Raw genomic sequence first — 22,050 nt, 5'->3', positions numbered from 1 at the left:
ACACGGACACTTTTGAGTCGCCAATCTACCTGCAACGTGTGTTTTTTGTTGGACTGTGGGAGGAAACCAGAGCACCTGAAGGAAACCCACGCGGACACGGGGAGAACACACTAACTCCTCACAGACAGTCACCCGGAGCGGGAATTGAACCCACAACCTCCAGGTCCCTGGAGCTGTGTGACTGCGACACTACCTGCTGCGCAACCGTGCCGCCAAACTCTAAACACCATTCTTAAAATAAAACAAAACATTAATAAAAGGAAAAAGGTACACATACTAGCTATACTGCACTTCATACTGCAGTACTTGAATGTGCTAGTCATAATGGCATCAACATATCTGCCTTACATTATTAATAAACATTAGAGAAAAAAGAGGAAAGGTCTGTACTTCATTATGTGTCATTTTAAAAGAAAAGTCAATCATTTGTCAGAGTTTTTTATATATTAAAAACTAGTGTAAAATTGTAAAGTGTAAAATGAATAATGCTTTTACATTATTTCCTATCATTGTTTTATGCAATTTCTTACTACTACTACTACTACTATTAATAATAATAATAATAATAATAATAATAATAATAATAAACAAATAAATGAAAACGTGCTGTTGTTTTAATACAGACATTTGCATGTTCAGATTTGTAATGAGGGGCACGACATCATCACGCGCCGGGATTACGTCATCAGTGGGAACCGGCTGTGGAGGGCGCGGTAGTTTTAAAAGCTGGAGAAGCATCAGTTCTCCGCTATTCAGCAGAACTTTATTTCACGTGAAAATAATTTACTGAGTCCGACATGAAGAGGAATGCGCCAAGAGCAGCGCTGAGGTCTCACATGAGGAAAAGAGCCGATCTCCGAGTGGGAAAGAACGCGGAGTTGATGGTAAGTTTAGATCAAAACAAAACGACGCTGACGTTAACGGAACGTGCACAAAACAGTAGCAGGCTACAGAGAAAAACACCATGCTACAGAGAAACAGCACCAAACTACAGAGAGAAAACACCATACTACAGAGAAACAACACAATACTACAGATAAACGCTACCAAACCACGGATAAATAACACCATACTACAGAGAAACAGCACCAAATTACAGAGAAATAGCACAATGTTAGAGAGAAACAGGACCAAACTACAAAGAAATAACACCATACTACAGAGAGCTAACACCAACTACAAATAGCTCCAACTACACAAGAATAACTCCAATCTACAGAGACAAAGCTACAGAGAAATAACACCAACATGCAGAACAACCATACCAATCTACAGAGAAATAAAGTCAGCAAACATAGAAATAAAATCCAATCTACAGCAATAATATTAAGCTACAGAAAAATAACATTTAACTACACCTAAATTGTATTAAGCTACAGAGTAATAACACCAACATGCAGAGAAATAGCACCAAATTACTAAGGAATATCACCAGTATACAGAAAAATTACATCAAGCTACAGAAAAAGTGGATTGTGTAGGGAAAAGGGTGCTATTTTGGGACAGAGGCAAAGCTCCTCCATCCACTGTGTTTGATTAATGAGCTGTGGGCTAGTCTACATGAGCCTTTTCTGTCATTTTAATAACTCTGAGATGTCCTAATTCATATTTAAATATTCAGGTATTATTATTGTTATTATTATTATTATTATTATTATTATTACTATTATTATTTTGCCTTTATTAGGTCATTAGCAAGAGGTGTATTTCCAGTCCAGATGATATTGTTAAAATGAACTTTACATTTTGTGGCTCCCAAGTTTTTATTTTGTTTTGGGAAAAAAAAAGCGGCCATACACATGTGTTTTGCCTCAAATGGCGCCTTCCATGCTGGTATTCTCTAAAAATGAATTGCAAATTGTTTTCCCATCCCATTAAGACGTTTTTGCCATTATTTCATGGATCTCATTATTTTTTGCTCTTTTTCTGCCATCATTATGCTTGCACATCAGACAATGAGAAACAACAAAAAAACAGAAATAATATCTACATATGGAGAAATAACATAAACATACAATGAAACTACACACCAAAATACAGAGAAATAACACCAAATGACATGGGAATAAAACCAACTTGAAGAGGAATTACATCAACAAACAGAGAAATAATATCAACATATGCAAACATACCAAAATTACAGAGAAACAAACACACATGTCAAGAAATAACACCAGTATCAAGCAAGCAATTTTTAAAAACTTTTTGTCTGTAAGTTTTTATTCACGGTTTGAATTACCGCACTTTTGTTAATGCATTTAGCGGTCCCCAAAATTTAGAGAATTTTCCATCTTAAGTGATTCAACACAGCAAAAATATATCGATATTACCAACCTGTGGTGCAGTCATGAGCAATATGGTATATAATGGTTCATGCTTTTCAACATTTGGAGTTCTCTCCATTGTCAGAGAGAGAGAATGAGAATAGCTTACCCGATCGAGTCTTTTTACTCATTTACAGATACTGGGGCTTCATAACATATCAGACTGGTTTCCAGCGCACAAACAGACTGGAGAGGTAGCAATTGGAGAGGAAACATCTGAATTTTATAAACATTGTTTTTTGTTTACAATTGTGAACTATGCCTTTAAGTGTAAAATTGGAAATTGCTACGGGGACATGTTTTACTTATTATTTTTATTCTGCATCTTCTTATTTATATATATATATATATATATATATATATATATATATATATATATACCTAAATACACACACACACACACGCAGGCAGGCAGAAACAGACACATACACTGATCAACCATAATATTATGCTCAGCTTCACAGATCACACAGGAGCACTTTGGAGCATACATTGTTTGCTTGCTTTCACTTTGTTCTTCAATAGTTAGGACCTCTACAGAGCAATGTAAAGTGGTCATCCTCTACTCCTTCATCAGTCATAGGATGCTAGATGTTTTTGGTTGGTGGACTATTCTCAGCTAAAAAAATTCACAATTATTAAATTAACGTTCTATTTTTACTCTTGAATGTAATTTTGATTTTTGGTTCAGAATGAAGTTTTAATGTATAGCAGAATGTTGATACCATTCTTTTAAAAGAACAAAAAAAAATTGTCTATGAACTGGGTGGAACACTGTACCTGCAGTAATAGGTCCTAATTAAAAAGCTATTGCAGCTGGTCCAGCTTTATTGAGACTGGAGGTGGAGACCCTCCTGAGGTGTAAAAACCCGCCTGAAAGGTGGACTGCTTTACAGGGGTCTAATCCAGCCATTAAATTTAAAGAAAGAATGAGGGGAAAATAAATAAAAGACTTTTTCATCATCCTATGAATATGTGCCGCGTTTCCTGGTTTTAATAGCAATTTAAAGACCTTTCACACATTGCCTTACATGCTGTTATGACTAAGCCTAACAGTGGCCAAGTGGTTCTGCAATTATGGGTCCTGGACAATATAGAATGATGGTGTTCTGTTGCAATGCTGTACATGCAGTATTTATATCTAGTTGTACACTATAGTCACTGATGTCACATATTGGATTCTGTGTGATTTTACAGTTTGCTTATGCCTCCTCTGACCTTGTCTGAGGGTTGTGAGAGTCAGGATTCTCTAACAAGTGCTGTTTGGGCTTTTAAGCACCATTTTAGTTGCTCATAGATAAAGTGCTGTCTTAAGTGTGGGGCAATGGTTTAAGATTGGCCTTTGTTTTTTGGTTGAACTGAGATGGACCCTGCAGCATTTGATGGTTGATTGAACTAGAAAATAATCAGCTTCATCTTGCAAGGAAGCTGTGAAAGTGTCTGTTTTGCTTTTTCCAGATTTCTCTCCAAACTCTGCGCCCCCCTCCCCTTTTCCCTAACCACAACTTTTCTCCCTGTGTTAGAGAAATGGAAAGGGAACACAAATCAAGCCTGTGTTTACTGCTGTATTTAGAAAGTATTGGCCAAGTGCTCTTGGCATTTCTCACACCAGGTTAATGGAAGTTTTCTCAAGTTGCTTGGCTTGTTTGACTTAATTGTGCAATGGCTTGTAGAAAACCAGGCAGAAGCCAGTGGCTGCTTTTGAGCATGTTTATTTTTGAAAAACTGAGAGGTTCATTGTCAGTGCCGTGGTAGCCTAATGTCATTTTCTGCTGGTGTTTAGAATTTTTATGTTCATTTGTGTGACAGTCTTTGGCTTTAGTTTTTTTTCCTTGTGGTTGGTCAAGAAAAAAACACTATAATATTTTGGAATGCCTCCACTCAAGGGGACCTTTACTTCCTAATGAATAGTTTAACAAGATAATTTACTCAGAAATGTTCCTTTGTGCTTCTGTTTTGAGTGCTTTAATCTTTCTCGCTTTGTGGAAATGGCGACATGGAAAGTCAGTGACACGCAGCAGGCATCTGTTTGCTTTTAGGACCGAAACATACCTGACAGTTTAAACACAAAGTACGCAGGGGGAGATATAAGAATCATAGGGTCTGTAAACAGGACAGGGTTAAACATGTTAAATATGTTCAGCTTTAGATGGTGGGGTGTGAAGCCTCTGAATCACTCTCAGTGGAATATATATTTGAATGAGCGAACCAATTCTGCAAGTGACTTGAGAGAGCTCATCTGCCATGACGTTTGACTGGACAATTTGTCTCTTACTGTAGCGCCAACCATCAGAATGCAGGTTGTGCTTTCATTCATTCATTATCTGTAACCGCTTATCCAGTTCAGGGTCGCTGTGTATCCAGAGCCTACCTGGAATCATTGGTCACAAGGCAGGAATACACCCTGGAGGGGGCGCCAGTCCTTCACAGGGCAACACAGACACACAAACACATTCACTCACACCTACGGATACTTTTGAGTCGCCAATCCACCTACCAACGTATGTTTTTGGACCCACGACCTCCAGGCCCCTGGAGCTGTGTGAATGCGACACTACCTGCTGCGCCACCGTGCCGCCCAGCTTGTGCTTGTGATGTATTATATATTATATATATTTTTAAAACAAAACATGTGAGAAAGTCTGCAGTCCCAGTCTGCATTGCTTGAAGTCCCTGTGTTAAAAATGAATGTATCTCAGTTTCTGTTGATTTTTAGTTTACAACATTATTTGAACACAGCAGCTGTCCTTTACATCTTGTGAAAGTTTCATGATGAATGGACCAATATAAACGCTCCAGATTTACTTGGAATAAAATCTTTTTAGGCGCAGAAAATGCCTTCCGATTTAATCAGTTCTGTTGTTATGTTCTGGCAAACCCTTTGGCATAGTGCAAGTTTTTGCTTCTCAGCTTTCTTTCTCCTAAAGATACTCTCAGGACCAGCTGTTGTAGATATGTTCAGACGCCCTAGAGATGACCTACAATTATGGAAATAAGGTATTAATAGATTTAAATTGCATCCAAATGGTCATATAGCTGCACACTGAAATCATTAGCAGTGTTTAGAAAGTGTGCTGGATGTGCTTCAGACACTGTAGACACTTCATATATAGTACATAAGAGAGAGACCTTTCTTATTACGTTGTATTCAGGCAGCAGGGTGTGTGTGATAGATTTTCTTGATAACTATGAGTAATCTTTTACAGGTTTCATACATAAAGAGGGTTCATACATAAAATGTGGCAAGCCAGTTCCTGTCTACATTACTTCTATAATTTGAATAACTGAATTGTGTCTATCATATCATGAAAGCTGGGGTTAATTGTTAATTATTATTCATTCTTGCAAGCTGTGCTTTGAATTTCTTTGCTGTCATAAGTTGCATTGATGCACACATGTTCTCCATGCTTTTGCATTGTTGAAATCATTTAGCAAGGTCTAAATCTTAAGTGGTGCTTAATTTCTACATTAGGGGCTGAAAAGGAAAGCAGTGTGTCCTAAGAAATTGTGTCAGTGATGAAGTATGCTTGGTTGTGTTGAAGAGCCATAGTGAGAGACATGGTGGTTTTACAGCAGCACAAACCAAACTAGATGGGATCTTGCAATAGACACTGTAAAACCCCATATTTAGCCTCTCGTGACAAGATGGAGCAAAGTGGATGAAGAGCTGAAAGCAAGACAATTTCCTGGTATAATCCTTCATGGATGCAAGGAATAGTAGTCTACATGGGGGAGGTCTGTAATTCGGAAAGGAGGGTTTGAGGTTTAATGATCCGCTACTGACCCCCTACTCCAGTTAGTCATGCCATAGAATTCCTGCAATATAATCAAGCTTTGCTCTGGATAAAATCGCCACTGCTAGTAGTACACAATGCTACATGCTTCTCCATGGCAATTAATGTTAAGAATAGCTTTCTTTTAACAATTTCATGAGCACCATGTGACAACTGTGCTTTAAGGCCAAGAAGTATTTTATTATTATTTTTTTTAGTTCTTCTCATTTACTTGTAGTTAGTGCTTCTGTTGTGCTCAGTCTTCTGTAATATTTTTACAGAAATTTGACAAAGAATTTCTTTGTTGTGATAATGTGTGATATAAAACTTTCTTGTGTATTCATTCTGTTGAGATGTTTAGGAATTATCCTGCGTCAGACTATCAGTGATGATTCAGTGTTGGATCATTTCTTGGATCATTTGTGTTGTGTAATCAGGTCCAGCTGAATCTGCTGCTTGTCCTACATCGACTGGCTGAGGAATCCAGAGTGAAGGCCTTTGAGGAAAAAAAAGACAAGATCCAAGTTCATCATGTCAAAGCTGTTGCAAAGGTATTCCGTCTACTCACACTAATAGGTTCAGTTGTGCTTGAAATGAGACGTATTAGTGGCTTACACTAAAAATGTGCTTATTGACAGATATAGGAATAACGTGATGGGACAAATCAATAAATCAGTTCATTAAAAAAAATAAAATTGCTAATTCTGTGTTTCTGGTATTTCATTCTCTAGCAAATGAGAAGTCACTGATTTGTTTTATGTGAAATGTGAGGTCTTGTTGCTTGGCAATGTTGCACCAAGCTCTTACATATAGATATTTTTATAACACTTATTTTCAGTCTACGGCTTATTTGTGACTTACATCAAAGATTGTATTGGTAAGAGACGATAATGTATTATTTATTTATTTTTACACTTATGTAGGGCCTTTCTAGATACCCAATCAGCATTGCTCAGAACACCATTCTATTCAACACTCAATCCACACACACACTGGCGAGAAGCCAGCTTGAAATTTAACCTTTTAGCTGACAGAATATAGCTATAGGATTCCTAAACTCTAGTAATATACGCAGTAGTTACTTGTATTACTCATTTGTACAATGCAGAACATACAGAAACACTCATACATCATAGAAGTGCCTCCACATTGATTCCATAAGCTGTACCCACATTAGCTCCAGACTTTTTGGGCTGTGTCTAAAATGTAGACTTGAACTGAAGAAAACATTTCTGTATTCATAAACTGAGTAGATAAAAAGCAGTATTTGGGCTATTTAATGAATCAAGATCAACTTTTAATAACCCCTGTGATGGATGTGATCCTTCAGCTCTGTCAATTCAAAGAGAGCAATGTGTTTTTGCACAAAAGTTGCAGTAATGCTAAGCAGAGGGCCAGTCAGAACATTTTCTGACATAGAGAAGCTTATTTGATTCAGACGTAATTCAGCAGAGTTCAGTGCTATCCATACACATACGTTTGAGCTGGAGGTGTCTGGGGAAAAAAAGTGGTCTTGGTGCTCTGCTAAATGCAAACTTGTCACAAGCAAATATGGTAGAAATAACATGCCTTATAAGCGGTTACAGATAATGGATGGATGGATGGATATTTAACCTAAAGGGTAGCTTCAGTATGGTCACCAACGTCAAACAGATGTGTACAACAGTCAAACTGAAAATCACATACCGAACAAGTTGGGAAATGAGAAGCATAATTGAAAGAGTGGTGTGTGACAGAGATGGGAGATGGGATGGTTCTGCTTGGTTACACTTTATACATTCTCTTTGTTACATTTCAGAAACTGTTGAAGAGCACACGAGGATGAGGCAGATGTTTGCTCCGGTGAGACTCTGAAGCTTTGCAGAGACTCCAGTTTAAAGAAGCCAGGTGCACAACAGGGTCAGCCCTTTCCTGGAACAAGCAGCTAAAACTGCCAACAGTCACAATCCATACATGATGCGCACAAACATACCTCTTTACATTTTTAGATGCTAAGCATCTCATGAAACAGGTCTGTAACTCATTCTCACATTAATTTCCTCCCCACTCATTTAACAAAATGATCCACAGGGGGCACTGTTTGGTGTCAACAATATTTTTTATTTGATTTTCCAACCCATAAAATAGTGGGTAAACCTGCTTCAGAGATTTAGAGATTAATACGCTTCGAGATCTGTTCACTGTTCCTCTCCATTACTGCTGACCTTTTTGCTTTGGATGGTGTTGTGAAACATTTGTGTTTGAACTTGGTCCATGACTGATGGTATCCACCCTGAATATCTGCAGCCATAAATGTTTTCTAGCTGGACTTTTTCACTTATTACCTGCTAATAAACAATTAATGCCACTTATGGTGGGTAATATATTACGCTGTGGTTCTTTTTCTTTTTCTTCACTGGTTCTCTCTCTCTCTCTCTCTCTCTGTTAAAATGGACACAACATTGGGACATTTTTGCTGTAGCAGTCAAGTGATGATTTCTTTGTCTTGTTTACTCAGTATCAACTAATTGCATTTGTGTTCCTAATCCTAATAAGCTTGATGCCTGCAACTGTTCTCTGCCTCAGTGCTTGACCTTAGACCACAAGAAAGTAAATGTTTGTCTCTCAGTTTATGCATGCCCTCAGTGTCCCACTGATGATCACATGACCTGGGAGGCACCCAGCACTAATCCTACTGTCAGAATTAATTGGGGTGCCTCTGCTGTCTCTGTGGTCTAGTGCTTTGCTTACAAAAATGTAGCCTTTGATAGTGCCTAGAAAGTCTAGAGTGTTATCCATACCTCTTATTCCAACTTTTTTCTTTTTTAATCTTAATCCAACTAATCTAGGTCATTTACACATTAAAGCCACCATTTCTTACCTTAAGCTTATTTATCCTGTCCCTTTATGTTGTCAGCTAGAAAAGGCTGAGTTTTCTGTGGCCATGACCTGTCTTTCATATGTTGTGACCAGTAGAGGGCGAGCATTACTGCTAAGTCTAAAGTGACTTCCCACTTTAGCACATGTATGATGTTAAATTGAAGAAATTGTTTGTGGTAGTAAACTGTGTCTGGACAATTTTTAATTATGCAAGGATTCTATATGATCACACACTGAATATATAAGACTTGACTCGATTAATGGAGACCCATGGAGGGACCTGTGTGCTTTGAATGATAGAAAGCATACGGTACCCTGCAAATTCAACCAGCCAGTGGGACATGCCAAGGGCATGTAGAGTTTATAATATATTACAATGGAGATTTTTAACACCATAAATGGAATATCAGTGTGCAAATGGATTATGTTGTGTTATTACCTTAGGGCACAGCTTGGGACTCCCTAGACCTGTATAAGTTGTGAGGTGTTTTCCTGTGAGTGAGTTTGAACATTGGCTAGGTTGCTCACAGCAAGGTGACGTGAATTATCAGAGTGCTAACGAGGCATGACATTGGCTGCCAGACAGACGGGACATTCCATTTCCAAAGTTGTGCGGGCATTTAACATTCGTCAATCCACAGTGTTCTGTGTGTACAAGGAGTGTTATAGGAAGCATTACCACTCAGCCTGAGACAAATGGTACCATGACTCCTTGGACCACGTCACAGTCTGACAGTCCTCTAAAAAGGTCCAGTTAGTAACCTCAAGTCCAGACGAAGTGCTGTGTCCTTTGTTGTGGTGTTAACACTCTTGTGGGTCTTCTGTTCTCATATCCCTTGGAAGCTAAAGAACGCTGCACTGCCCTACAGGATATGCATGTTGGGCCTTCTGCATTTAATGTGGATGTGTTGTCTGCCTGGGTTGCTTGCTGTTTCACGTGAACCATATGCCACAGGTCACAAACAATAAGCAAAAGTGAGCAGCCACTGCATTGTCCACTGTGGGTTATAATGCCTTCTGTGACATATACTTTGTACACACGTGACACTGGTGACATTTTTTTGTATGTATTCTGTGCAGCACTGGTTGCCAACCAGTTGATCTTCAAGAGCATGCAAGTCGACTGCGGTAAATCGTATGGCTGCTTCAGTTATCACGTTTACGTTATAGTTGTGTCATTCTGTAGTTGCAGTGGTTTGCCATCTAATTAAGTAGGGACATATAAAGCCTGACCTGACCAATAGTGCTCTGTACTGTCTCTGCCCTGTCTGAGACAACATGGCGGGAGTGAGGCATGCGGATTACAAAATACAACACAAACCAGAGTCACACTAAACCCCGGTGTTCTGTCGACATGTGCTACCATACTGTACGTTTTAAAAGTACACCATCCGAAATTAAACAGTAGGTAAGATATTTCAATAAGTTGAAGAAGTATATCAGAAAATTCTCCCAAAAGAAATATAAACAGGAGATATGCACAGTCTAAATCCCTTCATGTTGGTGAATACTGCTGAACAGCAAAATCAAATATTACAAAATTCTCCTTCAAAACACCTCCAAAGTGCAGTTTCTGCAGTGCTGAGTACAGAGTAGCAATGGCGGAGGCACTATTTTCCCTTTTACATGTCTGTGAAGCATCGCAAAAAATGTGAAGCTGTAATTTTAAGGTAAGTATTCCTATGAAGTGTTCCTATATGGGAAACTACATAGCAATCAAACATCTTGATGTACTGAATACTTCCCTTCTTTGTGGTGTGGTTGATGTGGTGAGGTACAGAGTAACATCAGGGCTTTTACTGGAAAGGCAGGGAAACAGTGAGTCAAAATGGCCATTTACATTATAGCTCATGTACCATAAATATGGTGTGATACAGTAATTCAAGCATATTATAATAATGTCACGCCTGTTACTGAGATTTAGTGAGTGGTAACATTGTAAAGTAATCAATGATCGGCCAAACTGCTTACGGCGCATATAGTTGCCACCATTTTCCTACTTGCTTTCATGTGGCAATTACAGATTGTTTTAAGTCTTTGGTCTGACTTCAGGTTTTTGTGACTCATGCAAAGAAATGAGCTAAGGGAACTCTTTCTGCTGTCTCAGTGGGGTCATATCCACTTCAGGAGCTGATGATTCTGTTCATTCACGCTAACCTACTCTAACTCTGCCCATAACAACACAGAAGGTGTGAAGATGAAATCACCTAGAAACAGAAACTGTATTGTTTTTGTTTTATAGTGAGGATTCCACCTCCACACCTGTGTACACTGTAGACCAGTCTGTGTCATGGTCCGCAAACAGAGACTTGATTTACTGATTTCTTTTTATAATAAATTGGCCTCCAGACACCCTGATGTCATACAAGCACAAAGAAACCTATATGTTATTGTGGCATATGGGTTCCAAGTACAAGTTGGTTCTTTTGGGATTTACTATGACTAAATCAATTTGGAAAAACAGCTGAAACTTTCATGTCTCTTTGGAAAGGCCCTTACTATGGAACCATATGAAATACTTGCCTTAGCCTCTCTGGCTGCTGCCTGGTCTTTTTGGAGTGCTCTGGAGCTTCTGTTTCTCTTGCCTCTTTCAGAGGCAAAAACAGTTTATTTATTTATTTATTTTTTTTTTCTAATTTTCTGTTCTCATTTTATTCATGTACTAGGTTGTAGTCATGGTCAAGGAGGTGTTTTTATGCTGTAGTAATTCCTTTTTATTTAAAAATGTGAAAACATTTGCATTAGTAGCTCTTGTTACATTCTATGGCCAGAAGTTCTCCTAGTCTTTCTTCAGAAGTCAAGAGTTTTCCCTCCACCTCTGATGCATAACACAGAAACCTTTATATTAGGTGGAATGTTTGAGATAAGAATTTGATTAACCATATTAACATTAGTGAGGCAAGGTCCTGATGTACTGATATTGTATAATAAATACATACATACACACACACACACACACGTTTATTTATGTGTCTCAGTGGTTCTTAAACTGTGGTATGTGAAGCAGCAAGAGGTGGTACCCCAAATGACCTTGAAAAATGTACTACTTGATTAAAGAATTTATTCGTAACTGAAAATCCAATGTTTTAATGTGTTAAAGTATTTTGTGTTGTAGAAAAATGCAATGTGCTACGCATACACTGTAGTGGATTACGTCTGTAAGGGAACAGCGGGTGGTTCCTCCACTTTTTTGTGTTTAAATCATTCAGTTTAGACCTATTTGTTTGTATTCTCTATCATTTTTAGCAATTATTTGAGATTATTTTGTGTTAAACATTCAAATTTCAAGGAAATAAAAAGCAAAAAATGCATGCAAAATTCATCAAGATTTTGCTTTATAACCCCGGAACAGAGGAAGAACCTATGGTAAAAATCATAGGTGGTACTTGGTCTAAAAAGTTTGAGAACCATTGCTCTAGCCCAGGGGTGGGCAATCTTATCCGCAAAGGGCCGGTGTGGCTGCTGGATTTAAGTCCATTCAGGCTCAAGCACACCTGATTTCACTCCTTTAATTAGTTGGCTTGAGTTAAACAAATGATCATGTGACCTCCTGGTTGGTTGGAACAAAAACCAGCAGCCACACCGGCCCTTTGCGGATAAGATTGCCCACCCCTGCTCTAGCCAATGCATTGAGTATTGTGACCTTACTTTACGTGTAATTTAGTGCAATTTTCAATTTGCTTTTGGAATCTCTTTTTTTTTCTTTTTTTTTTTTTTTTAATTAATTTTTGTATTACTATTATTGAAAGATTCCAGGCCATTGTGTACCTGTGAGTCTTGGGTGACTTGTTAATGACACAAAAGACCATAAAAATGCACCAAGCTATGAAATTTTATGTCTCTACAGTTTTCTTCTGGACTTGCTTGAGCCTCTTTTGGGTTGCTTCTTTTTGGGTACATTTCACAAGTATGTAATATTTTTATTTTATTTTTTAATTTTAAGAATTATTAAAATGACATGACCAGAAAGCCCTATATGGGTCTCTTTCCAATGGTAACGAGGTGCCAAAAAAAAAAAAAAAAAAAAAAAAAACCTCCGTCTCGGTTTCATTACACTGTTGACATTTACGAATTCTCTGTATTTGTTTGTTTGTGTGGCAGGTACCATCATACAGGTTTCCCAGCCTGGGGCACACTTACCACTTACGTATTTACACAGCTGGATATTTAGAGATGCTGTTCCAGTTGATGAAGTTTAATACACTGCCTCACTTCACTTTTTAAAGCCTCAGTGCTGGCTGGCTCACTGTCCCTGTCATTCACTGACTTTTCACTTGGTTTTCAATCAAGAGCACCCTTCCAAAAGACAAAAAACATGTCTTGCATGGCTAGTCTGCTTCTAATCTTGCTTTTGAGGTCTTGATTTGTTTTGCTTGCCCAGAAACCCACATTGCTCCAACACTGCCCAAGACCCACTCTGAGCTTATTTAATCATATAACCAAGTGAAAACACTGCATAATTGAAGTTGGACATGGTGTTAGCAGGACTAGCCTCTGGCTCTTTGGAGTATACTTCTGCTTTGTGTTGGGTGTATTTTCTTAGTGTTACAGACAATATGGTTACACTATATATCATGTTTGTTACCATATCTTATAATTAGTGGATTCGGCTTTATGTGGCATTCATTGTGGACACCATGTCTAATGCCAAGTGTCAGCTAGAGGACTATAAATCCTTCAGCCATTGGGCTGTCATCATTACCTGACCACAATAATGTTTTGAGTCCTACCAAATCATAAAATGCCATAAATCTTAGTTATCCTCATAGAGTAGAAACTAGGTGGACACGCTTTTTTCAGAAAAAATGTGGATGTTGGATGTGCATGAGTGTAAACCTTGGACATACACCATATGTTGTTTCTACCAGTGTAAACCTCAGTCAAACTAGTGCCCTAAGTAAGTAGAATTAGTGACTACCATAAAGCTTGTTTATGTGCAGTAAACGTGAGATGAGTTGATTAGAAAATGTTGTTCCAAAATCTCTAGACTGGTCTGGCTTGATTAGTCTTGATCCCATGGAATTATATTGAATAGTCTGTCCAAATGTCAAAACTCAAGCAAAATACAAATAAAGTCAAATTTAATCTTCTCATTAACATACTGTGGCACACAGTACGTTCAGTATTACAGCTTGCTTGTGTTATTCTTAGTATCTACACCCGATGTTATGGTTCACAGATGACCGAGTTGTGTCGTAGGAGTGGAGTAACAACTGTTTACACTGGTTTGACCTCAGGCAGAAAGGTGATGTAACCAGAGCTGGTAAATTCTTTGGACAATATCCTTTAATAACAGGGTTTGTAATATTAACATGGCCTTCTGTGGGAATTAGAACAAGCACGATTCAGGTGCATTTCATTACAAGCTATTCCAGATCTTCATTAGTTACTGGAGGCAGAGAACTTTCAGGGGCCCTTTTTTCTTTTTCATTCATTGCTTGTTAGACTGATTGAACAATATGTGGCCTACTAGAAACAGAGAGTAAACATTTTTATTGAGCTGCTGAAATGTCTTATTCATTTAAACTTAAAAAGAATATTATGAAAAGGCTCTAAATTTTGCAAAACCCCGTGCAGTGTTCTTACCAGTGATTTCAATGAAACATATCTACACAGTCTACACATCTGATTACCTACTAACCTTGTCAAAATAAAAATTCTCACAAATTACTTACTGTGTAGCCAATGAATAAATCACAAGTATGACACAAAACATTTTTTGTTTAATGGCTGAACATTCTAGCCAGTCTCAAATTAATTCAAATAAATTATTTGAATTAATTACATGGATGTTTGTTTTTTCCTGTTTCTTTTTACCCCAGATCAAGTGAGGGAATCTTATGACAATTCATAATTTGCTTTTTTTTTAAACACATACCATCACATGTCTGAAAATGCTAATTTGCCTGTAGTTAAAAGGGACTGGACTGGCACCCTTTCCAAGGCTTGTTTGTGTGACTCTTATCTGGATGAAGTTTTAATAAAGAGTTAATAAAAGGGAGTGCTTACAGACCTGAAACAGCTGCTGGATTGGCTAATTGAAAGAAAACATGCCCCCAACAAGAAAGTTGTCAACTGAAACAATGGAAATTATCATGGCTCCTTCAAGAAAGAAAATTGGCATGAAGTGTGACAAAAGATATTGATGTTTCCTCTCAGGGGTGTCTAAAGTTGTGTATAAGCAAAATGGGGAAGTTATAGGTAAACACACTGACATATAAAGGAATACATCCAAGCAGCAGGAACGAACATTCAAAGCACTATGCACAGGTTGGGTGCTGTTTTAATAGAACACAGATGCCTGAAGGAAGTCAAATTTCGCAAAGCGTTTATGATCTATATCAGGTAAAAACGCAGGTTCACATATATCTGCAAATCTTTTGACAATTTTTTATTATTCTATGGGAAGGCTTACTTACTCAATGAAATTACCAGCAAACATTCAAAATTTTAGTTTGATTGTTTTTTTAGCACTGAGTAATTAATTGTTTCCTCTGCTAGATCTTTTTTATTTTTATTTTGGTATGTTTTGTGAATCGACCTAATGAACGAATTCTGATTTGTGTTACATCTGTGATTTATTCATTTGTACAAAGTAATAATAAGTCAATGAATAAAGTGAATATCCTTTAAAGGTGATGATTCCATAATTTTGGTTGTAATCTTTTATATTATACAATAAAAGGGAAAGTGTGTATGGACGTCAATTATTTAATTTTTTGCATTTTTAATTGTTTTTACCCAAAACAAGGGTACAGACATTTTCTATGTGAAAATTTGGAAGTTTGCATTTGCTTGAAGATATTTTTGACATTACAAATACATGCAAATCCAGATATTTCTTATAAGAATACAGGTCTTAAAGCTGTTAATCTCTATCTGCAATGACAAAAAACACCTGTGACACATTCAGCAATTCAGAACTCAAGGGTTTTCAAATAAAGAAACTAGACCTGCCAAGGACCAGTCATGACTGAAGGACAAAAAGAAAGCATTTACTATATCAGCATAGACACAATCCACCCCCTACAGGTTTGATTTTTGCTCAGTGTTAAAGGCAGCAGGTTTGTGTTTGAGCAGATGGGAGAGAATTGGCCCTGTTTCCCAAGGGATGAAATTTACTCTGCCATGGAGCCTGGTCCATGTTTATCTTTGAGCTTTATTGGATGTTGATGTTGGCCCACTGAGAGGACCTCTTGTTTAAAGGCTATTTTTAAGGGAAGAACAGAGGGGGTATGTTCTCGGATTTAAGCAAACTATTGTGCTGTCTCACAGAATTCGGCAGAGGTAAAAACTATAATCTCCTGTAACTGTAACATTAGTTTTAAGCATGGAACAGAGCAGTTAGCTTCTTAAACCTTGATGACCTATAAAATTATTTTTTTCTTCTCAGTATTTATTTGTACACTCTGGATCCTTGCATTCAAAGTGGTTCTATGGGACTGAATGACTTTTCTCGGACAATGTATATTAGATGGTAAAAATTTGGGGCCACACACTCATTAATTGATTCCTTGGAAATTTAGGGTGTCAATAACTTTCCTCGTTCCTCTTTGATGCCATAACAGCTTCTACTCTTTTGTGAAGACTGCACACCAGATGGAACATATTCTAGGAGGATTTCATTGTATTCAGCCACAGTAGCTATATTTTACATGATTAGTTCGGGATCACATATGCCACTCCAGCTCATCCCAAAGGGATAGAGCCCAGTGTTGGGGGTTTTAATAACCCTCTTGGTACAGGTAACATGCCCAAGTATTGAGTTTTTATTGAAATTGTGAACATTGCACAGCTGAATATCTGTGCCCTCAGTGGGTGCACATTTAAAGTACCTGAAAATGCTTATTAGAAGGGGCACCTAGAGTGATATTTGTAATTATTATTTAATATCTGCATTTATATTCTCACCTCAGTTTGAACCATAGCTTCATATGATTTTATGTAACTATAGAAACAAATGCAAAATACACTTTTTTAAGACCTGATTTTTGTTGCTCTGGGCATTCAAAGGGTGAATTATATTTCATAGCTCATGAAAAGCACTAGATGAGGAAGGCTAGCACCTGAGCGATGTTTATGGATGACTCATGGGAAAACTAACCACAAGCCCAATCTCCCCTGACTGAGGCTGGCACATCCATTTGCTCCATTTGCTATTTGGCGTAAAGCAACATGGACACTAAGGCCCCTGGCTGCCTTGCCTGCTGGTCAATGCAACCCCCGTTACCATGTCCTCAGGTTACCATGAGCACAACTCCTGCAGCACTCTCAGTTTTCCACAGCACGGAGGTGTGCTCAGTACACAGCACCTGGCCTCACCTGTTTGAGGTTAAACTGTCAGTTTAACATGTTTAGACATTTAAGGGACATTTTTGCTTAATCGAGATTTCATTTTTTACCTACCCACATGCCTGTTGGACACCTGGTATGTCATATTCCTCCCACAATGAAGGCTAGGAGGTAATGCTGCTTTACAACTAACACTGTATGCCAGTAGCCTCCCTCCGTTACTGTGAGACTTGTTGCGTGTTTCTTTGGAACAGTGTTGGAGCAGTGCGCTTTGTCTGTACTGGACTGGCGTCATGTTCCTCAGAACTAACCAGACCAAATAATATAACATTTGGTGGTCGAGAGACCCTAAACACTGCAATCAAAATGTTAAGATCATGTTACACAATGCAAACATTGATTTGAACAAACTCCATGCTGCCCAACAAGGCACTGAAGTAATCTCGTATGTTTTTACTGAGCCCACATGCTTTTGAAACATCTGGGTTGGAGTTAGTAGCAGTGATTTTAAAATTTGAGCTTCTTTTCTCAGAATTCACATTAATTTATTTCGACCTGATGGGTCTCTTACGACAATAAATGTACATATAAACACTTCCACAAGTACTGCTACACATCTCAAACAGAATCTGCTGTTGAGGGTTTTGGTATGCTTAATTTATTTCATTTTATCCTTAGCTTTTTTCTAGAACCCTTTTCTGACAGACCTAACACCAGATTGTATCCAGCCAAGGTTGTTTTTCTTTCCCTTTTAGATAGCTTTTGTTGTTAAACCTGAACTGAACTATCCCTTTAAAAGCATGTTTTAAGACAAAGAATTGCCTGACAATACATTTTTAATAAAAATAACAAGACGATTAAAGGGAAAGTTACTGTAAACCCTCCTGTTAACTGTAATAAAGCAAGTCACATAAAGCAAAATAAATGCCACAATAAAGATATAAAGAAAGAAAGAAAGATTAGTCACATTGGTCTGGTGGCATTACCACAACAGCTAACTTCCACACTAATGTGGTGTACATGTCATGCTTTAATACTAGGCTGCATAAACTGTCTGGACAGAAGCCCGCTCAGTTCACATTCCAGTTCTCAGCAGCATTTACTCACTTTAAAGTCTGTAGAGCAAAACATTGTTCCAAACAATGGTCATTTCCCTAGATGTGGACCATTTAAGACCGCAGTTTAAAGGAAAGTAAAAGTGATGCAGATTAAAATAGACGGCCGTAAGCAAAACATTTAACACTAAGCTAAACAGCAGCACATAATATGGTTAAAATTGGTCAGTTTGTGAACCCTAAAATAAAGCATAAGAAAATCAGGTGTTACTTCAAAATATGTACATTTATAGGCATGAATCAGATATCCTCTCTCCATGGGGCTGGGTTTTTATCATGTAAAGAAAAACTAGTATTACTGGTATTAGAAATTAAGACCAGTGAATAATTAATTAAACACCCCCCCTACCCCTTTTTTCATATCTTTGCGCTGATCTGCATTGTGTTTGATTTGAAAACAAGTCAGGGTTCAAAAAGCTTCATAATTGTTTCAACTTATGGATAGCTGTTTTTTTTCGCACTTCAGACACCGTCTACTGTCTATATATGGCCTGGGGCAGAATAGTATATGTAAAATGCTTGGTTTGAGGTCTAAATTCTTTTCACAATAATCTCCACTTTACCTATTTGCATTTATTGTGTATTGCTCCCATTTTTTTCAGATATTAATTAAAGTAAGTGCTGACTAAGCGTTTGTACTTCTTTTCTCACAAAATAAGAGCTGAAATCGTAGCTAGTCAGTCAGTAGGTAGTTGAGTGTTGGTGATGGCTGTTTGGAGATTTTTGCCCCTTTCCTGCATGAAGTTGTTGCCTTGGAGAGCGATGTGATGATGAACAGCCTCTATCAGTGAATGCCATCTCTGCCTCTGTCAGCGGTGTCTCGCATGGTCAAAGAAAGGCTGAATGCTCTGTGGCTCCTTTTCAAAGCATGTGGCAGAAGCACCCCTCAAATTCCTTTTCTTCCCCTTTGTTTTATGCTACATTTATTACTCTACTTAGATTCTCTCATGTGCAATCATCTTTCTTCATACGCTGCAAATGAGGTCACATTGCAGTGACTTAGAAACCACTGTATTTTGAAGTAAAGAGCGTGGTGAGAAAGACACTTCACCTCATGAAAACATGCTCATCTCTCTGTAACATGGTGGTATGTGTATGAGGTTAGTTAGATCTTTATATTTAATAAATTCAGGCATGTTTTTGTTGGAAAAATCAGGTTTAAAATGCTGGCGTTAATTATGGTGTTAATTTCAGATTGCATGGAGTAGACATTGTGCTTTTTTATGTTAATGGTTTTGTTATACATTGATTGATCACATTCAGCCATGAGATTAGTTTTGTCAGTTACTAACATTGGATGATTAGTTTTGTATTACAAACAACATTGCAGATTCCAAAGGTATTGGCTTGTGCTCTGTCACTCCAGAGAACACTGTTCCACTGCTCCACCTACTTTAAGTAGCACCATTCACTAACTATAAGGGTGCCTAGTAACATTTGGGCATATATTGTAAATACAGATTAAATGCCTATTAAGTGCATGCTATTTTCTCTCTAGCATTCTGAACAGCTCTTCATTAATCATATATAAGAGTGGAGTTGGACTGTTCTCTTGTAGGACTGTGACTTGATGTCAAACATTCTCCTCTGGATGCTCCGTTCAAAACATCTGGCAGCGTGTGGATAAACAACAGGCCCAGAATGTGAAAGTGTTATCGGATGACAACAAACAAGCTTAAAGCTGTGAAAATAAACACAAATACTTGCATCACCGAATCCCAGCTGTACCACAGAAAAACGTGTTAGTCTACGTTAAACCTCGCAGCAGGATTTCAAACTGACAAGAAACTCAAGTACTACCATGTTGTGAACTTATTTATTGCCAAAGTATACTGAGTATTTTACAAACAAAACACACCACTGATGAAGTTCAGGTTTGTGTGAACTCTACCTTCACAGTATAAAAATAACATTGATTTGTCGAGCATACAAATGATAGGAATATTGATATAATAATAATAAATAAATAATAATGCATTTAATTTATAATACAACTTTCCTTTAGGTGAAAATCTCAAAGTACTACAGGGTAAATTAAATACAATTCTAAAAGCATAGCCTGAAAATCAACAGTAGATTTATGAGATAAAACAAAAAGGCTCAGTTTAAGGCTTGTGTATTGTAAAAGACTAAAAGTAATGGATGCAAATGGGTTAATCCTTAAAAATGAACATAAATGAATAATTATTACATGTGATAAATGCAAATATTCACATAAAAAAATGTTATTAATTGCAAATAAGAAATGTCAGTAGTAACAGTGGATTGTTTTTTAATAGCATTAGTATAATCAACAGCCCTATTGTTAATCCTTATTATTTCTTCTCTGCTTTCACTGACTGTCAGATATTCTTGGGGGTTTGTGATCTGTTCCACTCTTATATCCGTTTGTTTTACAAATCACATGGTGACGACAAGCCATAGAACTTCCAGTACAAAAGGAGAAGAGTTTTAAAGTAAAATAAGACATATTACATGAGTTTTAAAAAGATCAAAACCTGATTTAAAACTCTTCTGACCCAGTTTCACAAAAATAAATAAATAAAAATCCATACCATGAATTTCCCAAAACTGGAGGTAATGTCAGAAGCTGTAATAAATGGCAGATAAAACAAAACCTGGACTCCTGAGCCAAAGAAAAGATATCATCTTATGACAACTAGAGTTCCCATTTTTCCATATAAGGATATGCCTTTAACTAACAATTACCAACTGTTAAAACATGGTGGTGAGTCCATGATGGTTGTGGGAGTCATTAAGTTCAGTGATAGCTTTGCTATGGTGGTGTAATGTCTGTAGTCTATAAGACCAATTTGCAGGACCAGGTGTAACATATGGGGTAAATGTATTTCCCTCATAATGTTTCACATGATCTAAGATAATAATGCCCCTATGCACACTGCTGAATAGACCTGACACCATGATGAAGTCTATGGCTATTCCAATTACTGGAATGAAACATCAAGCAACATGAAGATGTATATGGACATTTGAAGCTTAGAATGGAGGTCTTAATCCTTGTAGAATGGTTCAAGTCAACTCACAGTTTTAAACCTTTTGACAGCATTCCAAACAGACTAAAGCCATTTTGATGCATGGCCTATAAACTAGATTTTTGAACATGGTGTTAATATATATTTTGAAATATGTTTTGATTTTCTTCCACACTCTAATAATCTTTGTCTTCTTTCATATATTTTTTTTTCATATTTTAAAATAGACATACAATTAAGGACATCAATCAGAGAATAAACTTGTATCTATTATGTAGTACATATTTAGTTATATATCTTAGTAACATCATTTGAGAGACAAATAAATTCATGACATTCATGTGTCATGACATGATCAGTTGTTTTTTTGGCTATAAATAGAAACGTTTTACCGTCATCAACACTTTGGTCTTTGGTCGCCTATAGAGATGGTGGCTTCTGTGGTGGGTCAAATAAGAAGAAACAGGGTTAGGGAATACATTGTTTTCCATTTCTGAAAAGAATGGGTACTGTAAATAATGTTGTGCACTATGTTTACAGCTATGAGAGTATAAAGGATGTGTTTACCCTTGTGGGAAGGAGAGGACAGAGCATGGTTTGCATGTATGAATAGGTCTGCCAGTACCTCTGAGGCCCACTTGTCTTACAAGCAATGCTGTTTTCACAGAAGTGGTACTACACTTATGACACACTG

The 22,050-nt window shown here is 37.4% G+C and overlaps 1 protein-coding gene across 1 annotated transcript; it reads left to right on the top strand.

Moving 5' to 3' along the window:
• Nucleotides 1-657: 657 nt before the first annotated feature.
• Nucleotides 658-8,471, top strand: cenpw (centromere protein W). The gene is made up of 3 exons (XM_066684004.1): nucleotides 658-884; nucleotides 6,535-6,648; nucleotides 7,896-8,471. Exons 1-3 carry the CDS (start codon nucleotides 798-800, stop codon nucleotides 7,920-7,922), a joined length of 228 nt encoding a protein of 75 aa, XP_066540101.1. The 5' UTR covers nucleotides 658-797; the 3' UTR covers nucleotides 7,923-8,471.
• The last annotated feature ends 13,579 nt before the right edge of the window (nucleotides 8,472-22,050 follow it).

Source organism: Hoplias malabaricus, chromosome 10 (assembly GCF_029633855.1).
Source record: "Hoplias malabaricus isolate fHopMal1 chromosome 10, fHopMal1.hap1, whole genome shotgun sequence".
Classification (NCBI taxonomy): domain Eukaryota; kingdom Metazoa; phylum Chordata; class Actinopteri; order Characiformes; family Erythrinidae; genus Hoplias; species Hoplias malabaricus.
Note: the sequence above shows the minus strand (reverse complement) of the source record. Positions and strands in the feature narration are given on the sequence as shown.

Coding starts and splice junctions, on each gene's coding strand:
- cenpw (XM_066684004.1), top strand. CDS start 798: ATGAAGAGGAATGCGCCAAGAGCAGCGCTGAGGTCTCACATGAGGAAA. Junction 885..6,534: donor GAAAGAACGCGGAGTTGATG/GTAAGTTTAGAT, acceptor TTGTGTAATCAG/GTCCAGCTGAATCTGCTGCT. Junction 6,649..7,895: donor ATGTCAAAGCTGTTGCAAAG/GTATTCCGTCTA, acceptor GTTACATTTCAG/AAACTGTTGAAGAGCACACG.